Here is a 27,477-nt window from a genome sequence, read left to right as displayed (position 1 = left end):
TACTTGTTTGCTGCTGCTGCTTGTGTCGAAATAAGAACACAGATTTAGAATGAAATTATCGTGAATTCGGTTACGGTTCGGGGCTTCGGAACTGTTCCGGAAACCGGGTTCATTTGTTGGTTCGGTAGAGATAAAGGTACGTTCACGTCGTGGAAACAGTTTCATCAGACATAGAAGATAGTTTATCTGTAAGTGACTTAAGCAGCGAGCCGAGGGAATTCCGTCTTAGAGTACGCTTTTGCTGCTATGAATACATATAAGGCTATAAATGGACGTACATGGCAATATAAAACTCGCTGGCATTGTCGTAGAAAGATCTCTCGTATATCCATATAGCATTCGGTGAAGCGAGCATAAACGTCGCTTGTGGAGTCAGATGATATTCTTCACTGTGGTCTTAATAAGACTCGATAGCATGTCCACAGAAAGCTCGCTAGTAGGGCTATATCAAGCTAGTTCATGTGGTTATATAAAGCTTGCTAGTAGGGTTATATAAAGCTCGTTGATGTGGTTGTTTGAAGCTTGCTAGTATGGTAATATAAAGCTCGTTGATGTGGTTGTTTGAAGCTCGCTAGTAGGGTTATATAAAGCTCGTTGATGTGGTTGTATAAAGCTCGCTAGTAGGGTTATATAAAGCTCGTTGATGTGTTTTTTAAAGCTTGCTAGTATGGTAATATAAAGCTCGTTAATGTGGTTGTACGAAGCTTGCTGGTACGATAATATAAAGCTCTTGAACGAGAGGCCTGCACGTCAGTGTGTGGCACTGATACCTAAAACATGAGACGTAGGAGGAGGAGGAGGACGAAGCAGCGTTGCTGAGGGCCCCACGCCTGAAATGGATGCATGGTATGAAGGATTCCAGCAGAGATGTGAAGCGGCGCAACAGAGGCGGAGGAGGTCAGCCTGCGTCTGGACGCCAGCGCTGACGAGCTAGCTGTCAGCACTCGCGGCTCAGTACTCTTCGGGTCCGTAGCACACCCGAGGAGTTTGCATCTGGAGTTCCTGCTAGCATCTGGAAGTCCAGCAGCCAGAGGGGTGTGCGTGGGAGACACACACCAAAGAAGCAGTTCAACATGAAGAGGAACAAATTGCACTCCTTATGAGAGGCTGTGACTCACAGACGCTTCGGTTATTTGGGCAATAAAGGAACGCGAAACGGCCATCATGAGCCCGTGATAAACTTTGGGAAAACTTATAATTTCCTTTTTATTCTTCCATTATAAGACACGTGTTGTGATATCACATGAACGTGCTTATGATGAGGGAGGTTCAGAACATCTGATGACAAGACACATGTCTTGTGAACAAAGCAGCAATTAACTAACATATCTCCTCCTCTTACAAATCCTCAACAATAGCATTAGATTCAATTGCTTTAATAGACGAATGTATTATTGCCATGGGGTTACCTTAGACAGTTGTTTCCCCTCGTTGTCCATTACTGTCCCTTCCCCTGTGTCGAGAGCTTTGACCAATGATGTTCAATTGTTGTTCTCTTTTTATCTCATCTGTTCTTCCCCGTTCTCTTTGTCTACGTCTGATTTCTGCACACCAAGATGATGTGCCAAGTGGTGGGGTGTGTGGATAACAGACTTGCCTTGGAGGGGTCACTCAGTATGTACGTGTGTGTGTGAGAGAGAGAGAGAGAGAGAGAGAGAGAGAGAGAGAGAGAGAGAGAGAGAGAGAGAGAGAGAGAGAGAGTCACAGTTAGCATTGGGCGCTGCCCTCCGTGAGTCAGATGTCTCATGTCTCTTGGGTAAGCTAGTATAAATGTGAGTATTTTACTGTATTCGTATCAAGCGAACATCTCCCCGGGTTCTGCCTTTTCTCTTTCTATCCCGCCTCTTCATTTTCCCGGACTATTTTCACTTCATGTTTTCACAAGGCAAGGAAAATATGAAGTACTCCAAAATTATTATCACACGTCATGTAATTGGATAGAAAGAAACACGAAAAATGGGAGATTCTCAAGTTCTCAGATCATTTTTCTTCACAAAAGTCTACCGGATTCCCTCGTCGAGAATTTATCCAGACAGGACTTGGAGAAGTTAGTGTGTCCATGTGGGTGTGGGGCTGATGGTGTGGCCAGGGTAAGTGCTGGAGGCTGGAGGTGTTAGTGGTTCCAGGCCAAGTGCTGGGTGCTGGTGGTGTTGGTAGTTCCAGTCAAGTGCTGGAAACTGGAAACGTTAGTGAAGAGTCTGCCCAAAAAATTCAGGAGCCTGGAATCGCTAGTAATGATTGTAAACCAAGTGTATGTGGCTGGAGCTGATGTTGTATAGTGAACGCACGCGTTTTCTCCGCGTTCTTTTCTTATGATTTCTGAAACACGATGAATGGCGCGCCAGTCATCTGTCTTTGCAGTGGTGGATATACACAAGCGATCGGCCCGGCTCTTTAGCTGAGCTGATGGTGTTGTACTTCACTTCTCCCGATAGTTTCAGAATTGGCTTAACTGTGTTGTGATGACGCAGACGATTAAGCACACCGCAAATATTATTACGAAAAGATGCTAGTAGTGCTAGAATTCCGAGATGCAGAAGCCACAGTAACAGACCTATTTTACATTTGTATCACTCAAACCCGAAAAGCGATCTAGTCATGACGCGCAACTGACGAAGACAGAGATAAAGAATGCCTTAGTGATATCTGTTTTATCTCAGCGATAAAGAGGCACAGTAACTCTGATAGCCTGTGTAAGATAGAGATATCTTTAACTCAGTCTTTGACGGAGATACACGTCCCATACACTCAAAACTACACCTTATTAATCTACTCACTAACGAGGATTTTGCTGAGTGTCGTCCATCTGCTACTAATTCCTAATTGACATGATCCTATCTTTCTCATCCTCTTAGACATAAGTATTATTTCTTCAGCTCACATGAGGATGTGGGTGCTTCTTCCTCTGATGTGTAGACATTACTCAACGCCTCTAATATAAACGAAGTCATTTTTCTATTCTTTGTTAAAGCGTTTCCCGTAACAGGATTAAGTTTTGTTTACAGAATCTACATTCCTTTTTTTTCACCCTTTGATCCTACCCATCCGAGAGATGTGTCCATATTTGTAGAGGTGTGAGTGGATTCCTGTCCCATCCTAAAACAACATCATCTCAACACTAAACCAGACTTTTTCTTGGGCAACTTTGCATATACATCTTCTTATAGTCAGTCTGATTCATCTTCATTTACTGCACCTGTTCATCATTTTCTCCATGGTGTGTCTTCTCCATCTTGAGCATCTCCTCTGAGACTTCTGTTCAGCATCTCCACATGGAAGCTTCTATTCACCTTATTTCCCACCCCCTATGCGGCCTGTGCACCCACCTCAAACACACACACACACACACACACACACACACACACACACACACACACACGGCCTCAAAACTTTCTAAATTTGATTCACAACTTCTCTTCAATTTTGTTTTACTACTTCATATTTTACCAGCAAGCAGCTGACACAACCTTACGCCCTGCAATTGTTTATGTCTGACATTACACTGTGTGTGTGTGTGTGTGTGTGTGTGTGGGCGGCACAGAACACACCTCCTCTTGCACCCGACCAGTGTGTGCAGACTGCTGCTGCTGCTGCTAATTCTGCGACATAGACCACCACACCCGACTCATTTCGCCACCACAGACGTACTTCGAAGCAAGGTTGTTCTTGGGATGGTTGTTGGAATGACGTTTCTGCACTTACGATACAAGGAAAGACCTCAGAAGCATTACAACCGTTGGGATTAAAAGAAAGTCTAAATTCTGTTCTTGGCTTTGATAATGACCCCTGGGATACATTTATATATTTTTTCCTTTAAATATACAGATATATACGGATATATTTTCTATACATGCCTGTCTTTCCTGCCCTAATTAGATATGTTGCGTTCGGAGCAGGAGACGAGGAAACATCCCTGGGCGCAGCATGTCCGTGCCACCAGATGTACAGACAGCGCACGGCAAACCCCAGGAACCACAGTTAGCGGGGTTGCGCCACCAGAGACACATACCGTAGCCAGTATACGCGGCTGGGAAGACAGTATAACCTGTAATATTCTCGCCAGGCAGGAGATGCACGCCACACAGCTGGCTCATAACGTCTTGGCTTGCTAAACTTAAGGTCCCTACTGCCAGGCTGGGATGCAAATTGTGGAGTGATGAAGGTTTGCTGTTATGTGCCTGGGTGAAGAGCTAGGTTATATATATATATATATATATATATATATATATATATATATATATATATATATACTACTGGATGGTTTCGAATCTAGGAGGGGCGTCTGGAAACCTCGGCCACACAGAGGTTCCAAGACACGGAGTCGCTCGATCCCTTAACACCAGTGGTGTTTGATTTGATCCTACACGTTAGGCCAAAGGCCATTTTGACTAACCCCCCCCCCCCCAACACACACACACACACACACACACACACACACACACACACACACACACACACACACACGCACACACACCACTAGCCTTTGACCAAGCTACGATTCTGGTGCGTTTTGTTGAAAAAAATGGAAGCACAAGGATGAAAATGACCGGGTAGAATCATCAGGGTTTCTGCCAACAGAGGGATACATAATTCCCCGCACGTACATAAAGAAACATGTACTTCAGAGGTGTCCAGTGTTTGTACATGTGCCCGAACGTGTTACCTTTACATTTTCGTATCGCTGTTTCGTTACATGGGGAGGGGGGAAGAAAAATAACGAAAAAAAAAAAACCATGACAGTTTCGTTCGTAGTTGGAGGCAGGAGACCGCTGTAAACGAGAGCTGTGACGACCCCCCCCCTCACCCCCCTTACCCCCCCTTCACCACCTCACCCACCCACCCTTTCATCTCAGCCGGCCCGGTCCTGAACTCCTATCAACCGTGGGCGAGTTAACTTTTTCCTTTCGTTTCGTCACCTCCTCCATCACTATACGAGAACGCGACCAGACATGGAGAGGACGAGGAGGACAGGACCACCAACCAACACTAGAAGTAATCGTCTATACGATACAAACCAGTAAAACTTCGTGTACGTAAAGACGCCCTAGTGATTTACGATGATTGAGAGAGAGGGAAAAAAAAATATGAGACCCAAAATGTAAAACTGCGACACTCAGCATCACTTGGACAATGTCAGGGAGAGAACACGTCAGTCGGTGGCTGTCAGCAACGTCCTGACGGTGGAGGGAGGCCAACGAAACCCCGAGGACGGGAATAGAGTTAGAACGACCGGCCATTCGAAGTGATCACACAGAGACCAAACAAAAATGCGTTTGGGTGGCTGGCGTCCATCTGCAGCGAGGCAGAGGCCATCACCAGGTCTCCTGGCGACGCTGAGGACCAAACGTGTGACGGAAGTGGCACCTATCGGTCGGGGTACAAGACGACAACAACACAGCGAAGTTAGCGGTATAATAGCACCTCCTCCTGTGATTTGGTACATGCCAGCAGCGACCGAAGCAAGACTGTCAGAACCTTTTTGGAAGGCATAGCTCGTGGCGTGTTGACCATGGGTCACACCCTCTTGGCTGTTTTCACGGGTACAGAAGCCTGATGCATAGTTCTAACGGGTGCAGAAGCCTCTTATATAAGAAGACGAGAGTAAGGAAGAAATGATATTATTCACGGTAGCGACATGAGCCTCTATGTGATTATGGACTTGATATATATGGCAAATAGGTTTATATTCAGGATAGGGATCACAATGATGTCTCAATGCTGAGGATAGTGTGTGATAATGTTCACAACCTCTCTGGCAAGGTTTACTGTGACAGTTGTATTCATAGTTGATTATCATCACATTCGATTGGTAATAATGATGGTATTTGTTGTACTTACAACGATGATGTTTATATCTATAGTTGTGATGTCTTTCTGAGGGATAATTCAGCGTATTGTTATGTGGAAAATGGTAATGATAATTAGGATATTCATCATCATCATTTTTCTGTTTTAGTAGTGGCTTTGTCTAGAGTGATAGTGGCAGTCTGTAGGAAGGTGTAAAGTACGACATGCTATATGTATGTTAGTAACATCCGGGTGTTTGAGAATGTCAGGTATATATATATATATATATATATATATATATATATATATATATATATATATATATATATATATATATATATATATGCATATATGTATAATTGCACCCCTTTTGCATCATATGTATTATATACAGTAATACACAGTCGTGGATGCTGGGAATTTCAGAACACGGAAGCAAACTCAAGGTAAAGCTGTCTATTAATTAAAAGAAATATAACTTTCTTTTTAAAAAAAAACTGAAGAGGAAAAAGTATGAGAAATATGAGAGTGAAATATAGAAGAGGAAGTCCTTGATGAACAGAAGATATAGTAATGGTACAGCCAGAACACAGATGGCCACCAGGAGATGCGATTCAGGCTCGTGAAATGTGTTGTGTGGCCGACAGAGGGTGTTGTTATCAGGGCCCTGCAGGAGATAGGCGGCCTGCCTGGGTGCCGGGGAGCGGGGAGGGAGAGAGAGAGAGAGAGAGAGAGAGAGAGAGAGAGAGAGAGAGAGAGAGAGAGAGAGAGAGCAGGGGGAAGGGAGGCCAACACTGGGGAGAGAAGATGATGGTGTTAATAATGGAGAGAGAGAGAGAGAGAGAGAGAGAGAGAGAGAGAGAGAGAGAGAGAGAGAGAGAGAGAGAGAGAGAGAGAGAGAGAGTCAGAGACAAGCAAATGGATTGATCATTGCGAAGACCAAGAGGTGTGTGCAAAGTGGACAAAGAGGCAGATGTATCAGCAAACATGAACAGATAAGAAGGGAAAAATAAAGAGAAACAGACACAGAAAGACGAAGAAAAGGGCAGAGAGAAAAAATCAACAGAACCGACTAGTTAAAAACGAGAACATGAAAAACATAACGCAGAAACAATCATATAAGCAAAGAGGAAAAAAAATCCGATAGAAAAAAGAAAACAAACTAAAGTAGGAATAATCTCAGAGCCACTAGGTCAAAGGTCATATAAGTATAGACAGTTCCTGGTCATCCGACACAGTTCCTATCCAGTGTCTAGACATTATTTCTTCTCACTCTCAGCACTTTTTTTTCTTTCTTTAACGTAAAAAGAAAAGAAAAATGTTTTCGCGTTCTTGAAGACCTCCCAGAAATAAGGAAAAGAAAATCCATCTTGAGAATATTTGCTAAGAAGCTTTTAATTAGAGGCAGAATTGAAGCAAGACGTATTCTCACTTGCAAATCTCATTAACTTTTGATGGCAAAATCATTGGATTATTGTTGTCAGAAATCATGAGGGTAAACTCGTATATTTCATGGTCGATATATCGTTTTCAAATAAAATGTCTTTCAACTTCTTCCTCCTCCTCCTCCTCCTCTTCTTCTTCTTCTTCTTGTTCCTCTTCTTTTTCTTCTTCTTCTTTTTCTTCTTCTTCTTCTTCTTTTTCTTCTTCTTCTTCTTCTTCTTCTTCTTCTTCTTCTTCTTCTTCTTCTTCTTCTTCTTCTTCCTCTCCTGTGTCGTTACCTTTCCTATAACTTATGTTTGCTCTGGTTGGGTGATACGCCTTAATGACCTGCGAACCAAAATCATTTTCCTTTTCATCTTCGTCCATCACGTTTGGGAATGATTCATTAATGATCAGGTAGATACACGACCAGATTCTTCCGTTTTTTCATGAAGAATTTCTTTGCCTTCTGTGCTACATGATTGCACATTCATATGTATAATGCACACACGTTTAGATATATGTATCTATGAAATTCTATCTGGCGTACATAGGCATGCACTTATACACACACAACACATACTTACATATATGCATACGAGACGGATATATATATATATGTATATATATATATATATATATATATATATATATATATATATATATATATATATTGCTACTGAGGGCATACCACTTCGTGACATAATGAGCTTATAGGTACCTCTTGTGGTAAGAGTTGAGACAGGCCGGGACAGTAATTGCAATCCTCTGTTGGAACAGATTCTTGGAAGAGAAGCTAGACATTTTTTTTTCTTTTTCTTCTTCCTCAACCTCTGAAGTAATTACTAAATCCATATGGGTTTCCGGTGCACATTTTCTCCCTCAGGATCAAATTCAGGAGAATGACTCTGATTGCAAGTGAGGAAGAAACGCTTAACTTTTATTGTATCGCAAATATTACAGAGCAACAAACTGTTTTTAATTCATTTTCTGTTGGGTGTTTGATTAACCATACAATGTTTAAATGACAAGTTATAATGTTCACTTCTGATATGTAAAGAATTGTGTTTTCTGTGAGACTTTAACCTGCCCTTTGAGTTGAGTTTCATTATGTAATTATTGATAGATTTATAGAACTAAGTCGACTTACAAATTCTTGTTTTTGTGATCATGCTACACCATATTGTAAGGTAATACTCACCGTAGATGCGACCCTGCGATCAATATCCCCTTCAGGGACGAAGCTCATGTGTGATCTATCGTCTGGAGATGAAACACACCACAGTATTGATCTCCTTAGCAAAAAATCAGAGTTTCTCCCCAGAGATGAAACGCAGTTGCTAACCACACCAGACTCAAGACACCCACCTGCCACCCACATCCCCTGAGATAAGGAGCACCAGTACTCTCTTCCCCAGAGACGAAATACCCTCCATGTCTTTCCAGTATAATGAAACACACCATTGTTAGTTTCTCCCCTACCTGACACAGAAAAGAAACTTGTCATGTATACATATATACTTTGCCATCCAGTCAATATAGGTACTATATATGTTGTATAGGACGAAGTTATACCACCTGTGACATAGGAGTAAGATACATTTACTGCATAAGGAGACATCATAGGAGAAGTTCTTCATTCATATGAGCTAAAGAACCTTTATTGTTTTATGATTAACTCTTCACTTATGAGAGAGATACAGCATCGAAGTAGGACAATAATGAGAGAAATACAGCATCGAAGTAGGACAGTAATGAGAAAGATCGAAGTAGGACAATTAATGTGATAGTTCAAAGAAGGACCGCGTTTAAGGACACTCAGACCACCACCACACCAAGAAAAATACAGCAAATGTATGGTGAAGTAATACAGGAGTTCCTGTAATCATCAACACTACAATAATACAAGAGACCCTACATTCAACGGCGGTGCACTAGTGATACAAGACGTCGTATCATCAAAGACGGTACAGTGATGATACCAGAGAGAACCTACGAGCAAGAACGACGGTACAGCGATACAAATGGCTCTGTAATCAACAATGGCGCAGACTTCGGGCGTCGGGTACGAACAACTTACGAACCAACGACAGCCATCGTCATGTTGAGGTCCGGAGTTCTTGCTCTCCAGCGTAGCGTAATACTTTTGATAAATCGCCTTCGAGGGTCAGTTCACAAGCACCTGCCCTCTATGTGTTGTGTGTGTCCAGACGTTCTCTCTCTCTCTCTCTCTCTCTCTCTCTCTCTCTCTCTCTCTCTCTCTCTCTCTCTCTCTCTCTCTCTCTCTCTCTCTCTCTCTCTCTCTCTCCCCACCAACCACCACCCACCCTAGCGGTGGTTCGTTAAACTCAGCTTATTTGGGAAAGTCGATTGACTGTGTGACTTCCCGTATGTGTTGATGATGTTGCTAAGAGCACTTCCCTGCTCCGCCTCGCTGGTGATGAGGGAGTCTAGCGGTCTCGTTAATCAGAGATGCCCGAAATACATAAGACGGTAGGGTGAAGTCTATGGTCTGTTGTTATCCTCGCTATGTTCCATCTTCAGTCAAGCTTACATGATCGACGAAGATGCTTCGTGGATTCGGAGGACTTGAGAACAGTTACGAAAAATGTATGTTTCAGAGTACAGCAGCAGAATGATTTATAAGAAATTAATATCAAGATCGTTTTCGATCAAAGATGAAAGGAATTTGCATATTCACACTATTGCATATATTTTCTCGAAATGCAAACAGTCACATGAAATCTTTTCATCAAGAGAAAATATATTAAATCGCCCATGACGCGAACTGTTTAACTAAAACGAATTCCTTTTGCACATGTTGCTATGGTGGGAGGTGAAGCTGTTTCCTATGCTAGTGGCGTGTGGCAGTTCCTATGCCTCATGGAACTGCTGTTGCTCCAGTGCTGACGATCACTTACAAGGTGGGATAATGAGACTCGTAAAATTGGATCCTGTTACTGACATAAATGATTTGTATCACCGGCAGATGGTGCTAGTATATATGTGCTCGCGTGTATGTACACTGGCAGATGGTGCTAGTATCTGTGTGTTCGTGTATGTACACTGGCAGATGGTGCTAGTATCTGTGTGTGCGCGTGTATGTACACTGGCAGATGGTGCTAGTATCTGTGTGTTCGTGTATGTACACTGGCAGATGGTGCTAGTATCTGTGTGTTCGTGTATGTACACACGTCTTTGAATGGGTGTGTACAAGGGATTATTGCTGCCATGGTGTGTGTGTGTGTGTGTGTGTGTGTGTGTGTGTGTGTGTGTGTGTGTGTGTGTGTGTGTGCTTCATTGTACCGTGTGGCTTTTCCCAGGGTGGTGGTCGACTGTAACGTTTGCCTTTCGCGTGGGGACGATTGGTTCCGGTGTATGACTGTGTGGTAGAAAGTTCGTTTCGCTGTCTGTCTCTTGGGGGAGTAAGATTGATTGTAATGCATATGTCGTTGGGGCGTTGTTTCTCCTTTTTCTATGCTAGTTACATATATATATATATATATATATATATATATATATATATATATATATATATATATATATGTATATATATATATATATATATATATATATATGATGATTTTCATAATTGTTCATCCTGATATATGGAGACAAACGTAGATGGAAGTTTGTGTAAGAGACATTATTTCCATTCTCACTGGCACCACAGGCTGACAGTATAGCGATCGACATATTTCCAGTCAGGAGGGGTGAGGATATTCCATGAACCGTACCGAGGTGTCTTCTAATACCTGGAACATTCCGCTCCATCCAGGAGGACGTGCGAGCGAGTGAGGTCGTTTGTTGTGGTGAGAGTCACAGTTGGCGGAGTGGGAGGGAGGGAATTCTGGAGAGGTTTGGGCTGGCACAGTATATTGGAGAGGTACAGACATGATCGAGGAAGATGGAGAGACCTGTGTAGGAGGAGGAGGAGGAGGAGGAGGAGGAAGAGGAGGAAGAGGAGGAGGAAATATTTCAGATGAAGGTTGTGAAGCTGAGGAAGATTAGTGAAATACTTATAGACTCGTATATTTGTACATTAGACATGGAGACACTTGGAAGGCTCCATACATGGAGTCATAAACATATCGTCATTAGTTCTATGTAATGTTTATTCTTTTCGTTTCACTGTAGCTGTAGGTCTGCGTAGGTCTGTAGGCAGGCAATATGGCACAAACTAGATGTCTTGACATGTCCTATGTAGAACCGGAGACATTTAAAATGTATTTTCATCGCGTTTCATCTTCTTTATTCCATTTGATCGAACAATGACACATGGTGGCTGAATCCTTCGTTTCACTGCCTGAGCTGTGTATATTTAAAGACTCTGTATGCGAGGTATACATCCTCTTTGTTCCTCTGCCGAGTATGAAAGGAAAATATATATTGCAAAGTTTACGTATGTATTCAACCGAAAAAATCCATAAAAAAGAACTATCTGCATAAATCTGCTCCTGTTATAAATAAATGCATTTGTGAGCCCTACGTATTTGCATACTTATATTTCTAGTATAATTGAATGGATATGTGCTTGCAGGCATATACATTTATACAATACCTAGTTATATATTTCAACATGCTCTCCTGTGTGCATGAAATGTAAGCATTTAAGAAGGTGGATGATATGGTATCAGCTGTACACTGATGACAAACGTTAGATATCCTATTATGGCCGGGGTCAAAGGCGATAAGACAAAGTGAATGAACTGTATGAAAGAAAACAGTGTGAGAGAAACGCCTGTAAAGGAAACCCAGATAAAGAAGGAATACGTAAAGGATGACCACGAGGGACGAAGTTAACCACCAAAATTCATCAAACAATTTCACTTTAGTCGACCACATCAAGTGGATTGCACCAGAGTCCTCTAACAAATCATGACACAGGAATTACCACCACAAAAGTTGAATATACCTACATCAAAACTCACTGTTACCACACGTAGTTAGATATGGTCTAAGTCGGGGTTCCCCTTGTGGGAGTCATTTATTCAAAGTGATTTGTAATAAGAAGAGGGAAGAAGGGACGATAGAGTAGAGAGGTTAGTTACAGAATAGAAGAGAAAAAATAGAGGTTAGTAATAGATAATCGTAAAGGACGCATAAGTTGATTGCAGTAATCAGACTAAAAGAATTTACTGCTCAGTCGTCAGCATTTGGAAGTGACTCATGGACACTTGAACTACCTGCTGATGCGTAGTAATAAAACCTGGATCGCTTTAGAACTGGATAATGGTAGTTTGTACTACCTTATGAGGGTGTTCGAAATCGGTGTATCATATACAGTCGTACATTGAATGAGCAGATCCTGAGTGACATGAGATACAGCAGTAGATTCTGTAACTATGTGTTGATCCCATCTTGGAGTTCTGATCTACATGTGCTCATCTATCTCATGAAGGGATCAAGATTTTCCATCGAGTTACTGGCTTTATTGTCTCGTTCTAAGTCACTGTCATACCCTTTACTTCTTCCTATCATCATCCACCCAACATACCAAATCTCCTGTAGATCTTAAAGCCGCTATTGATGATGAATTATATGTTTCGTAAGACACTCTTAACAGCTGTAGCGGCAGCAGCAGCAGCAGCAGCTACAGCAAGCAGCAGGAGCCCAGCCTCAGCTCTGAGGCAAGCCCCCAACGCTCTCAACAAACATTCAGACATTTAGCACGGAAAGACAAACATGCCTTCCGCTTTCCTCCTTCAAACGTTTCTTTTGGCCTACTTCCTCTGCTTCATTCTGCATCTAATTACTCCAGGCGACTCACTCCGCCAAAGGGACATAATCCCCAAACATTTTGATACACTCTGAATCCTGTTATCATAACTAATATAATCCAACAAGCCTCTGAGGTGGTGAGTGGGTGGGTGGGGCGAATGATGATGACGAAGTCCCAGACGAAAGCGATGCCATTGCTGTCATACACTATCTCACGCACGCAGTGACGAGACGAAGATGTGGGAGGCTGAGTATTACCCCTGGCTATAATTCGGATGCTATACTTAGATGAATTAATCATTGCTGGCTATATTAATCTCCGAGTAACGTAAGAGAATATTATCTATCATCGTTGAGCAACACCAGAACCCCATATTTTTTTCATGAGGCTCTTGCAGGTTGGAGGTTGCGTTCCACAATGGAGCAGGGTAAGGTAGGGTTCCTTTTCTGGACGAGAAGATGCTCCTTGACGAGAGTGTACTACGTTCTATCGTGTGTTGGCTATGATACAGCCTCGCTGAAGGTGATTTCTAGCTTTACGCTTTGTAGGCGAAACTCAAGGACATCAGCCAAAACTATATTGCAACTAAGATGTAACGCCCTCCAAAAAAGAAAAAAAAGAGAAATGTCTAAATGATATACGAAAATCAGGTTCCATCAGAGAGGAAGCTGTAGAAGTTCTGTGCGTTAACTGAACATCCGTAACACAAAGGAACAAACTAGAGAGACGAAGAGAGTTTCAGGTTTGGTCTACGGTCTTGAGTTCCGCCCCACCAGATCCAGAGAGAACGAGTTTCCCTGACAAATTGTTTCAGATGAGCGCTTGTTTCTTCTTCTTCTTCTTCTTCTTCTTCTTCTTCTTCAGGGCGATAGTGAAAATCACAAGACTTTATTCACAGTAGATTTCATTAAGATGGTTTGCATTCAGTTTTTTTAAGCGACGTTTCGAGATACTTCGAGTTTACGTAGCGTTTTTCTGCTTAGGATGGATTATACTCCTCTTCTGTGACCTGGTCAATGGATGGCGTTGCTCGTAAGGCTGTTACGACACTGCCCAGCCAGAGACGAAGGTTAAACGACAGTTCGTCCCTTGCCTCGTTTTCTTTCTCTCCTTTCTGTAATTCGTGGTGTATTCAGCTTTTAGAATTATGCACTATTCCCCATAAGTTTAGATCATAGATGTATGTTCTGGTCAGTAGAAGTAGTAGTGGTAGTAGTAGCAGCAGTAGTAGTAGTAGTAGTAGTAGTAGTATAGTAATAGTAGTCGTAGTAGGAAGCTATGAAATACTTTTTCTATCAGCTGTAAATCTTCGAAACACAAGAAATAGGAACAAAAAAAGGACTTCGTTGTCCTACACACCACCAATACCTGCACCATCTTGGTCTTTGCGCATCCAATTGTCGACCCCACACTCAGGACTCATACGTGGTCTGGATATAGCAGTCGTAGTCACCCTATTCTTGAACACCGTTCAAAATCTATGGAGGAGGAGGGAGGGGGAAGAGATGGAGAGACAATGTCAAAGAGATACTTTCGCTGGAATTATTTGGGCGAAGGCGAACTGGATGTGTCCCAAGCCTCCAGAGCGTAGACTATGCATGTGGATTCCAGGCCCCGGATATATTTACCCTCGGCCAAGGGTCGGCTCCTCCGTCCAAATAGAATTCAGCGTCAGAAGATTTTGGACAACGCTTTTCCTCTTTCTTCTTTTTTTTTCCCCACGTGTTTACTTCGTCGCTGACAAAACTTCTCTTCCGGGAAATTCCGAAACTTTCGTGTCGTTCTCTGGTATTAAAACGAAACCCGCCTGCCTTTGCAAGGTTTCGATCATTTGAATCAAGTCATGGCGTTTCCTTCTCTTGTTTCTATAATAACACTTCCCTCACACCTTATGCTTAATGACTTGCGGTGTTTCGTGAGCTGGATGCTGCCTTCCGCCTGAATGAGGCATTGCCAACCAAAAGTCAATGGATGAAAATTCCCAGCTTATAACTGGTTTAAAGCTAGTTGCTCTGCAAGACCCAACCTCCTGAGCTAGAATTCCTTTTGCTCAAGATTAGTTTTCAAACGGCTTGCAGTTGTATACATCCTCGCAGTGGACGGGGAAACACAGCAGATAAGATGAGTGAAGAACAAAAGGTGAAAATTGCGACACGTTCTTCAAAGACGTATCAAAGACGTAAAATGTAGGGAAACTGTTTTTCTTCGACGTTTTAGACTGTCTTGCCTTTACGAAGGAGAGTTACATGACAGAAATATATTCTGTAAATCCGTCGACTGTGAAACTGTAGGAATGGCAAGTGTTAGAAAATAAAAATTTTTCGTATGTCTACCAGTTGTCGCACATTTTTTTCCATGTTGATTCCTCTTAACTCTAAAACCAGGAAACATGTGAACGCCTCGCCTCAAAACTTACCCTCTTCCTTTGTTCTGTCCCTGAGTTGCCTCAGTCTGAACCACTGAAGTTTATTTCCTGTTTCAACCCCGACTTTTCGTATTTTAACCCCTGAAAGTTTGCTAATTTAACTCCTGAAAGTTCCATCTGAACCCCTGATTGCTCTCGACTGTGAAACCCCTGAAAGTTATCTTATCTGGACGACTGAAAGTCTTTTATTTGTACCCCTGAGACCTTCTTTATTCAAACCCCTGAAAGTGTTCTTATTTAAATCCTTGAGAGCTCTTCTATTTCAGCCCTTGAAGCATTCCTAATTCAGCACCTATTTCCCCCTGATGTGTGTTCACCCTCCCAAACAATTCCTTTTCTATATCTAAAAGAAATAAATAATGGCTCTTTTTTTTACTCTCGTCTTTCTCCTTCACTAGCTCTCAAAGATATCCCTTCCATAATTATCAGACGTCATTATCCCAGACACACAATCCCATTTCCGTCAAGTCTTTTCCCATATATCGTCCTTTTATTATTCCCATTTCCATAACGTCCTTATTTATCTCCTTTGCGACTTATTAATTCTCAGTTCTCTCTTCTTTTCCAAGCTGATTTGTATAATGTAGTTGTGATAAACAGCAAGATCTCTCTCTCTCTCTCTCTCTCTCTCTCTCTCTATATATATATATATATATATATATATATATATATATATATATATATATATATATATATATATATATATATATATATATATATATATATATATATATACTAAAGTGTAAGTATGAGGCTATGAAGTATCATCATAGAAGTAGACGTTCCTTCATTAATCCTATGAATAGTTCAAACTTAAAACTTTCATGAAATCGATTTCAAAGTAGGATTTAAGGGTTACAGTGGGCATACAGCGTCACTGTATTAGGCATATGAAATTTGGGAAGGGATCATTACCCTGTGGTACGCCGCTCGACCAGTACACACCTGGGGTCCCTGTCCAGTAAATCAGATATAGAGGGCAGAGGTTGACGGTCGTATAACATTCACCCCACACACGAGGCAGACAGACACACCAAGATGTCAGGATAATGTGGCTGAGTGAGTCTCGGAATGTGGAGGAATCCCTTTGTGGAGTTGGAGAGTGAGAGACATGTGGGATTTAAGTGGTGATGGCTTCTAGAAATTCCTTTTATAACGAGATGTTTGTCAGTCCACCTAGATACACACACACACACACACACACACACACACACACACACACACACACACACACACACACACACAAACACACGCTCACCAAAAAGCAGTATATCCAGTTTCAAGTTTTTGCTCCCCTAATTAACAGTGCCTAAACAGAAGTTAGGTATACCAACGCTCTACCTCTCTCTAAACTTTATGCTTATTTCAAAATACAGACAAACGTCAAAATGATGCAGTAAGCTGAAGCGTATAAGCTTACTGTTCAAAGTGACGTATGAGACAGACTCAGTACTTTGTCAAAGTTAACTTTAAATTTGGTGGACCCGCTTATCTTTATGTATGTTTCAAAGAATACAGACAAACGTAAAGATGATACGGTAAGCTGAAGCTTATAAGCTTACTGTTGAGGGAGTGACGTGTGAGACAGCTTCAGAACTTTATGAAAACTAACTTTAAATTTGGTGTATCCGGCGCATATCGGTCGGTCCAAATAACCCGGGTGTCCATTGCTGGTGTATATGATAATGAGTTGAGCCAAATCACAGGAGAAACTTTTAATTAGGGGCTTTGTGGCTGGTACAGGACTGTGGTGGAGTTCTTTCGGTCTATATAACTTCCTCTGATTTTTTTTTTTTTTTTAAGTTCGCGGTCTATGTGTAAAAAGTCTCTAAAATCAGATTTTGATTTTATGCCCAAGTTTTTGTTATATGGCAAAGGATGGTTGATAATGAGGCTGGGTGTTGAGAGGGGAGGAGTGGAAATGAGTTGAGGTCTGCGAGTGCTGAGTGGGAGCTGGTTGGAAATAAGGGTGAGGGCTAGTATGTGTTGAACGAGGGTCAGTGCGTGTGCAGTAAAGGTAATGGGGTCATGAGGTGGGAGGGTTGAGTCGTCAGATATGGGTAAAGGTTGATGATGATGAAGGACGATGAGTGGTTAAGGGGTATGTGATAAGGGAGGGTTAGTATGTGATGAATAATGAATAATGTGTCAAATGGAGAATATAAAGGTTCTAAGTGATGAATAATGATGGTGGATTTAACCTCAGTGAATGATGAATGAAGGATGTTGAAAGATGTAAGAGGCTAATGGGTAACAAGTTAGGATCAGTGAATGATGAATAAGACTTGGTACGTCGTGAGGAGAGTCGTTCACTTCTCCCTCACTGAATGAAGGAAAGAATTCACAATGTCAACTCTGAATTTTGCTTCACCTTCACTAAGATAATGAAACTGAATTTACTTTTTTTCCATCTCGGCAAACCAGCGTGTTAATGTGGACCTCCCGATGTCTCTAATACACACAGATGTCGACCTCTGTTTTTACCTGAGATGTGGTCATCTACATCCATGGAATAATACATTTAGACCTCTGCCTAGATAGCATGTACTTATCACTGTATGCATCACATACTGTGCAATATGTATTTCCTCTGAATCTTCTCTGGGTTATGCAGGTGTACTGGATATTCTAAGCTACTGGTAGGAAAATGGACACAGTCGTTTGAAGTCGTAGAAAACGAATTTAGTCTTTCGTTGGTAAAATCCCTTATCGACGACCGTGTATTTCCATGAATTAACTGACTTTCTATGTGGAGATTAATCTCTCACAATTCTCACCCCATGATTTGGGTCATATGTGAGATTTCTCAGTTTTTTTTTTCCGGTGTGGTTCAATCCTAGAATGAAACATTAATTCTTTTCTTCTCCTTTTGGTGTCATGTCCGCATCACCAGTGTGGTTCCTCTCACAGGTGAACGACACCTGCGTTGTAATAAGAAATCCCTCTTTGCCAAAGGCTTTTGCATTACTTACCCCCCAACCTGGCTTAGCTTAATCTTTTTTTTTTTTTTTTTTGCACTGCTGTGTCTTTTTTCAGTAAATTAGAAAGATAGATAGATAGATAGATAGATAGAGAGAGAGAGAGAGAGAGAGAGAGAGAGAGAGAGAGAGAGAGAGAGAGAGAGAGAGAGAGAGAGAGAGTCCTCCCTCAAGGACTCTCGACCAGACCTGAAGTCATTGTGGTTCTATTCTCACGACAGTTTATTGTCATGTACGATCAAGGGTTTAGCACCACGTAGCCATCACCTGCACGTAGTTCCCATGGCAGCTCTGTGGCTCAAAGGTTAATGATCTCTGCCCCTCTCATCCCTTCGGGACAATGGCTTGACCTTTTGGGTGTAACGCTTTGATCCCCTTGGGGAATGGTGACCTGACCTTTTGAGTATACTGACCTATTCTTTTGGATCTAATGATCTGACCCCTTTTGGGGTATGACGATTTGATTCCCTTGGGTATAACCATGTGACATTTTGTGTATACTGACTTGACATCTTCGTTATAATGACTTGATCTCTTTGGATATGTGACTTGGGTTCATTGATAAGGGTGTTAAGGATGTAATGAGTAACTACAGTATTTGACCCTTTTTGACCTCTTAATTATAATTGAACCCTTAAGTACAATGGTTGGATTCTTCTGAAATAGATGCGTCTGAGGTATGAGGATTCAACCCATTAAGTTTGATGACAGAGCAATGACTGGGTTGGCTTACATCCCTCAGTAGAATCGGTGTTTCCCCTTTCTTCTTCGTCCCAGTAGCATACCCTCAATTTTCACACTGTATCCTTAAAGCAGGACTTACACACACACACACGCACACACACACACACACACACACACACACACACACACACACACACACACACACACACACACACACACACACAGTGTCATTCATGCTGATCCGTCTCTCCTTCAAACCATGGAGAAGAGTCCTCGCCTAAGGTACCTCAAGATATATGGAAACCAGTCATAAACAACGTTGTTTTCCTTCACATTGAAGACGGAAACTAGTTCGTAAAAGAATAAACGTTTTTACCTTTTTCGTGTCTATTCGTATGTAGATGTTCTTCCCTTCCCTCCTGAACCATAACTTTAAGTCTGCTTTGTACAAAGTTGGTCAAAGTTTCCTCCCGGCCTTAATCCTATCACTGCTCTTGACGGAGTCTCGCATCAAATATATCTTCCTCAACTCTTTTTTTTTTTTCATATGTTCATTATGCCACTGTTGATATCGAATTACCAGCGGTCTATACCCATTGTAGCACGTTTGGCAACAGCAAAATAGAGAAATAATACCAGTGTGATTGCTCATTAAGACTAGATTGCCGTGGCGTACATCAATGAAATACAGCGTCATCTATCAATCAACAGTTTTTTTTTCTTATAAAAGCTATCTAGTAATTTCCTCCCCATCAATAACAGTATTTTATACAACATCAACAGACACGCTATTCATCAACAGACACGCTATTTATCAACAGACACAGTCTTTTTATTCATTATAGCCATCCAGAAAAAGAGAAAATCCAATAAATCTCTGTTATTCTTTCGCACCAACAGATACAATATCATAATATCCCAGATTGGCCTACTGTTGCTATCAGAACCAAAATACCCCGTCACTCACCGGTCACAGAAGCGATGAGGGAAGTACAGGTGAGGGAGACTGTGAGGAGGTAGAGTGAGGGTACCCGTGGGGCCAACATATCGTTCTTGAAGGTCCTGGCCCACAAGAAATGGCCACCTGTCTCCTTCTTCACCTTCACTTGGGTTCCTGTTTGAAGGGGGGAAGTAAAAGGGAATGGGGGGTAATGGGAAATGGTAAGAGTGAGAGGGAGGGGGGAGAGAAGAATGAGGTGAGTGCTGATGAGTGTGTGTAGGGTGACGGGGGGGGAAATGAGGAAACGAAGATGGGGAGGGTTGTGAGTCTCGGTACTTGTGAGGGCACAGTAAAAATTAATTAGTCAGAAGGAGGAGTGAGGGATGTAATGAGAAGCAGAAGTGAGGGATGTAATGAGAAGGAGGAGAGGCGGCGGACTTGGTGAGAGTGAATTGATGGTTTGAGGCGCGAGTAATGAGAATGAGACGAGGGAGAGCAAAGGTGCTGGTGAGAGGCAGGGCCAAGATAACTGGTAAGGCGATGGAGCCAGGGAAATGGTGAGAAGAAAAGTGAGAGATCCGGTGTGAGGGAGGAGAAAGGAATATGATGATGAGGAGAGAGAGAGAGAGAGAGAGAGAGGACTAGTGGGAGGAAGGGGGTGGAGGTGTAAGGTGATGGGGCTGATAAGAGGAAGAAACAAAAGGACTAACGAGGGAGAGGCGTTGGGGCCAGTGGGTGTGAAGGAAGACAATGAGAGAGAGAGAGAGAGAGAGAGAGAGAGAGAGAGAGAGAGAGAGAGAGAGAGAGAGAGAGAGAGAGAGAGAGAGAGAGAGAGAGAGAAGAGGGGTGTGTGTGGAGGGGGAACTACAAGACGAAAAAAGACAAAGGTGTTACAGGAGGGACTCGTGACTTCACTGTGGTGGCGGAAATGGACTGAAAATTATCTCGAGTCCGGAGTTTGTTTGAAGACAACCGTGCTTTCTTCTGTCCCTTTGGTTCGTGTTAGTCTGCTGGTGGTTTTCTAAACAATCACTTTATATATGTATATATATATCTCTTTTCTTTCTCTGACGAAACCAGAACCGGTGGAAACATATATATGTGGATATTCTTATCTTCTCTCGAGGATTTTGCTTCTAGCAATTGTCTATGTCATTCCATTCAGAGTTACGTGTTCTTCTTGCATCTGTTTGTGCATTTCCTTTCTCTGCCTAGAAGTTAAACGTCATGTTCAGACTTAATGACACTCTCTTTTACTATTAGTTTATGAATGATTTTAGCATAGTCCCTGGTTTTCCCATTCCACTGATAGAGATTGTGGGGCGAAATACGTGAGGATGCCTGTGAACCAGATTATGTGTCAGGATAATAGTGGAACATGTTGTACAAGTCTGCTAGTTGAAATGAGGCATGTGTGGGGGACGTTGGTAGAGCATAATATGTTAGGGATGGTGTAGCACATGTGAGAATTAATACAATAAAATGTGAGTTGTTATATATATATATATATATATATATATATATATATATATATATATATATATATATATATATATATATATATATATATATATATATATATATATGCCACAAATGATGAAATGGTGATCGTCAAAAAGCACATTCCGTGTCATACATGGCATATCTGACGTGATGTCATATATGGAATAGAACCATTTGTAACAGATGAAAGTAGCGTCATAAATACGTTTAAAACCAAGCCATCGGGAACAACTCGTTTCAACTTTACAGCTGACGTTATTTGCGCACCCGTAGTTAAAAACGTTTACAGGCATTTCTCCCAAAGTCATCTATTTACTCTTCTCATACCTCCACACCAGACTCAGTGTGTCTGATCTGTTCTGCCATTATCAGTCGGCTCGAAAGAATCCAGTCGACTGTTGCTATTTTCAATCCTTTTTTTTCTTATCTACACGCAAGCGCTCATTATTAACAGATTGCTAGAGTAGCGATTGATCAAGGTAATATCCAATCATAAGTGCTCGTTGGTCGATAGTGTCTTTAAGTTGTCGCTGCTTGCGTCGGTGTGAGGCGTTTTCAAAGCGATCATATCATACATGAAGGCAAAGAAGGAGCGCGCACTTTGCCATGGTCTTCGTCCCTTACACTGGTGTTCCCTAAAACCTTCACTGAGATGGGTCCATCTAACGCTACCTCAGAGGGAGGGGAGGTAAAGTTGTAAGAATCTCCCGTAACCAACCCCGCGAGCACACGCCAGGAACCTATTTAGTGAAGAATATGGGACACGAATTCTGAACATAATGTAAAGAGAGCTAAAAAAAAAAAAATGTGACACAAAAACAAAAGGAATGAGTTTTGAATTTTGCTGTGAAACCAGGAATAAATTTTAATGAAATCATAGAAGCAGTCTTCATTGGGTTTAGAAATGGTAAAAATAAGGAATGGCAAACGAAAGAAAACTTTAAGTTTTATGAAATGTTACACTCAAGGGATATGTTGCGTCGAACTTATCAATAGATGTAGATGAGGGAGAAGAAGGGACAGCATCCTGTACTGAACCTAAGAAGATGATTTGAATACGAGATATTGAGATAAGGTCACGGAGACTCTTGAATGTAAGACTTGCGCTTATGATTAAGTTTCTACGACGGACCGAAATAATGAGAAAGTTATCAAGAAAGACGTAAGCTTTAAGATAAGGTACGTGTAGATGACAGAACAAATGCTGCTCCCTCATGATTATACTGATGCTCTTATTCAAAGAAAAAAATGTGAAACATATATAAAAGTATTACACTCTCTAAGGATAAGGGATTCCGTGGGAAAGGGAATGCGTTTATACGTCATTTAAGTGTTAAAGTCGAGCAAAGAATTTGTAAAAAAAAAAAAAAAAAAAGAAAGGTGAGCTACAATGCAGTGAATATAAGGAATTCGCCTTTACGTGACACGTCAACATTTGCTGCATGAATGTCTTTGTGTCGATGTATTGCTATGAAACTATGTGCGTTACAGACTGGACTGCAGAAAGAAAAACTATACCGAAATGACCATGAAGGAATCGTAGGAGATATTCTGAAAATATCGTCGATAGATACAATCATCTAGTAGATGATCAGGATATGATAGATAACAAAGAGCTGATTAAGGAAGTGAGTAATTGGTCTTTCTTCGTACAAGTATGGGAGGGAAACAAGTGCGAATCTAAGTCCATGACGTTTGATGTCAAGGGGTCTCACTTCGAAGTGTGAGAAGAGAAGGGATTGTAGTGGATAGTGCGGTGGGTGCATATCATACTTATGAAGGTCGCTAGCCTTATGGTCTGGAGGATGGACAACTTTCATACCACTGATTGTCAGGAAATTGCTAAACATAGCAAATGGGAAAGGCGAAAGATGTTATATGCTAAGAAAAGTGACTTATGAATGGTAACATAACTTTAACGTGGCTAGAGTAGACGTAATTAGAGTAGAGATACCCCAGAGGACAGAGCGTTACTATAATGCTTGCCTCATACTCCAGCAGTTACAGGTATTATATATTTTAATCAGATCTTAGACCAGTATGCTTCTGTCCCGGAAGGTCGCTTAGAATCTCCAACCATCCGTGTTGATATTAGATTTCCCACCTTGTCATTTCTTTGGGCTCATTCCCCTCTATTTCTTAATAGGGGTGTCCATCACCCTCCTATTCGTAGGGGAGGTTCCATCCCTCCTCTGACACTGGAGCAAAGTACAGTAGCTTCTTGTCTTAACGCGAACTGCTTTCCTTTCCCCTGACTCGTCGTAAAGCCCACTTCCCTCCATAATTCCTACGATGGTATATTTCCCTCGTAAGATTTCGAGTAAGAATTGTAAAGGTGAGTGAACGGGTCCATTTCGTTTTAAATGAGATCACTTTTCTTCATTATTATTCTGAAGTATAGACACCCACGACCTTTCCAGATGTAGTTCGCTCAGTTCGCATTTCTCGTTATTTACAGACACGAGTTATCAGGTGATCAGTTTCGTTTCGGGAGCAAGAAATATGGACATGACCACAGCGATGTGTTGTTATATGACATGTTATGACTTTTACCAATACTAGGCTTCGTGTTTAGCCCGTTATTTCTTACCAAGTGACGTCCAGGATTCATATAACGATCACCATTCACTTTTCATTTCCAGTAGGAGTTGTATGATATACTGCACCAATACTTCTGATCACTTTTCAAAGTTGGGTCCATTTTTGGCTCATTTTCTCGATGAGCGGCGAGGATGTCCAGATCCCCAGAAGTCGACCTTGACCTGCGTCTTAAAGGAAGTGTCATTGTTCTAATGATTTGTGGACAATTGGCCGATAGATGCTGAAGTTACAACTCGGAACCCGATTGTTTCCAGGAGACAGGTAGCGGCGACGACATTGTCTGCAGGCGACAGACGACGACGACGACATTGTTTGCAGCAGACAGGTAGCGACGACGACATTGTCTGCAGACGACAGACTACGACGACGACACTGTTTGCAGACGACAGACTACGACGACGACATTGTTTGCAGGCGACAGACGATGACTTTGTCTGCAGACGACAGACGACGACGATTCTGTTGTGCAGACGACATTGCCAGGCCATAAAGCTGCAGCAGCATGATCATGGCAGTCGTGTAATAAAAATCTATAAACATAGTCTAAAATTCTTAAGGAATCTCACACAGTCTTCTAAATCAGTTTCTTAAACAGTCGCGATTATTTCCTCTGTGTGTGTGTGTGTGTGTGTGTGTGTGTGTGTGTGTGTGTGTGTGTGTGTGTGTGTGTTTCTTCTTTAAAGAATTATTGCTTTGATTATTCTTTTTTTCCTGACAATAACAAGAATTATAACAAGAAATAGATGTTCCAGTCATACTTTGAATATATGAATGATGTCCATCCGAATGTTCTTCACCGGGTTGTAATTAAACACACGAACATCATAAATGCATCAGTAATGCACGAACGCGGGGGAGGGACTCTACCCAGCAGAAGAAGACGCTTGAATGTGAATAAATGAATAATTCATATGCATACGACAATTTTATTCGAGCCAGATGATAACCATTCTACGCTTCTCATCTTTCTCCGATAATTCCAGATAACTTTTTTTAATTGTATAATCAAAAGCAAGAGTTTCAGACACGGGGAAAGAGAGAGAGAGAGAGAGAGAGAGAGAGAGAGAGAGAGAGAGAGAGAGAGAGAGAGAGAGAGAGAGAGAGAGTGTGTGTGTTAAAGAGAATTCTTTCTTTTCAGTTTTGTGTGAAAAAGAGATAACAGAGAGAGAGAGACAGACAGACAGACAGAAAGGCGGATAAACAGACAATAGAGAGACAGACAGACAGGAAGATAGCTAATTGGAGTGTGTGAGAGCAATTCAAAACCGAACACAGAGATAAGGCGACATCATCAATGTCACACTTAAACGTCACTGTGAACACACAGTCATCGCATCACGCCCCTATTATGTGAGAATGACACCAACACGAATCGAGGGGGGACTCGTCCATCACCGTAGCGACAGATCCTTACGAGAGGTGCGTATGAACCCAACTTCCTTCCAGTCATTTGAATTGTCATTGTGACTATCAGACGGTTTTCCTCAGAACTATATTCACTCAAGAGTTCTCAGCAGTTCAGGGTATGTGTTGACGCGTATTTCACCGGTAAGAGTCACTTTTCACTTTATGCGTCGTGATTCACAGAGAGCAAGAGTCCATCCGCACTCAGTATGTGTGTTGAGGAGACACTGTGGCTGGTGAGGGAGTCGCTGGCCGCTCAGGAGGGAGGTGGGCGGCAGCAGCAGCGGAGGCCTGAGGTCCGCACGCTACCACGTCTGGCGAGATACTGACGCAGAGGTCATCATCATGCTGCTTCGTCAGGCTGGTGCTGGTGCTGCTGGTGGTGGTGGGAGGAGACACTCGTCAGGCTGGCGGTGGTGATGGTGGTGGTAGTGAGACACACAAACACACACACACACACACACCGCCCTTCAGACTGAACCATGAGGCCAATACAGGACTGGGAACGGTGCCATGGTCGGGACGTGTTGGTGAAGGAGAGGCGGCCGTGTGGGAGCGTGAGAATGGACGAGAGATGCCGGGGTTGAGGACGTGACGCATACTTCACCGGGGGGAAATGAGGGTTGATGCTGGACGTGGAGGCTTCCTCACCACCGCCTAGTATAGGTCGGCATGGTACTCTGTAACTAGACAAGTGTCTAGGTCATCATTTGATCTCCCTATATACTCTAACTGGCCAGTAGAGTTATCAGTCGTAGTTCTTGACCTCTCTTGACCTCTCCCCATCTTCCTCTTGCCACCTGTAACGGATGGCGTCGTCAGCATCATATAGATACGTAGAGGGAAGTCTTAATGAACTAGTTCACCTATTTTCTTCGTGTGATCATAGGAAATTCTGCAAAAAAGTGCTTTATGCTATCATCCTGCTTTCAGATGATATGAACCACAATATGCAAATACGTATACGTTGTAACTGTGTACCAGGGCTCTCCTCTCCCCTGGCGGCTCAGTGTGTGATCAAGCAGTATGTGTGGGTCTGATGATGCTTCTTGTGTCCAGCCGACATAGCTTGCCTTCCATGGCTGGTCGGAATATAGGGTTATGAATCACCCTGTTTGCTTTATAACAGAACGTATAAACACCAGTAAGCTCCTTTTTACCTTCTCTTTCAACCAGACTCTTCCACATCAAGAAGAATTTTGATACATACCTATGTATAACAAGAAGTGGGAGGGATATTTTTTTGACTTCCACGCACAACGACACTTCGCCATTTCGCATTAACGACAGAGTCACCGAAAACGTAACCCCGTCGACGAGATATTTGTCGTTGGAATAAATCAGTGTTGGATTCCGGCGATGTTTGGTTTGTTTCATCAGTGTACCGTCAACGACCGAGCCTTCCATGCAGCTGAAGCGTCAGTCATTGCATGAATGCACCAGTTGGTCATTAATTGATTAAGATGATAGATAATAGCCATCCAAGATCTCATAGTCTCAGCTGAAATTATTCTGATAAACTTAATAATCAAGAACCTTGAAACTTAAGTTCTACTCGAGAACTTCGAATTATATATATATACATATATGCGAAAGAACTCTACGCAAACTAATAGCATTCCTTAAAGGAAAACCAAAAGCCTTTTGTGTGCACGGATGGAAATATCTCTGGTGTAAATCATCCGGAAGTTTTCAAAGATATTTGTTCAAGCTTATCCGCTCATTAACCTCTTTTAACTTCTGAAGAAAGAATATTCAAGGGTCTTCAACTTTTCTGCCTTAACTTTAGTTCTGTCGAATTTGAATGTAAATTAATCATCAGTACAGACTGGTTAATTAGGGAATATATTTGCTTAACTAAGGAGCGTTTGTTAATTAAGAATAAAGTCAAAGATTATATTTAATGAATTTGATGCGTGGGTTAGTTTTTCTATGTTCTGATTCCTGATTTATGAGTTTTGTCTGTATGTGTGATTTTTGTGTTATGGAAAGAGAGTTACATCTGTCTCAT

At 42.0% G+C, this 27,477-nt stretch overlaps 2 protein-coding genes across 6 annotated transcripts in view; one reads left to right on the top strand and one right to left on the bottom strand.

Moving 5' to 3' along the window:
• Nucleotides 1-25,795, bottom strand: part of LOC139757776 (protein amalgam-like) — a 103,859-nt gene extending 78,064 nt beyond the window's left edge. For 2 of the 3 annotated variants that reach the window (XM_071678561.1, XM_071678563.1), the window contains exons 1-2: nucleotides 25,671-25,795; nucleotides 19,986-21,299 (exon numbers count right to left, since the gene is read on the bottom strand). In XM_071678561.1, coding sequence (XP_071534662.1) covers nucleotides 19,986-20,064 — 79 coding nt within the window. In that variant the 5' untranslated portion in view covers nucleotides 20,065-21,299; nucleotides 25,671-25,795. The remainder of the gene's footprint in view (nucleotides 1-19,985; nucleotides 21,300-25,670) is intronic. The other variant, XM_071678562.1, reaches the window with a different exon arrangement.
• The window catches only part of LOC139757774 (hemicentin-2-like), a 367,317-nt gene that overhangs the window by 152,885 nt on the left and 186,955 nt on the right, over nucleotides 1-27,477 (top strand). The window lies entirely within an intron of this gene.

Source organism: Panulirus ornatus, chromosome 28 (assembly GCF_036320965.1).
Source record: "Panulirus ornatus isolate Po-2019 chromosome 28, ASM3632096v1, whole genome shotgun sequence".
NCBI lineage: Eukaryota > Metazoa > Arthropoda > Malacostraca > Decapoda > Palinuridae > Panulirus > Panulirus ornatus.
The sequence above is the reverse complement of the archived record's forward strand: the minus strand, read 5'-3'. Positions and strand labels throughout refer to the sequence as shown.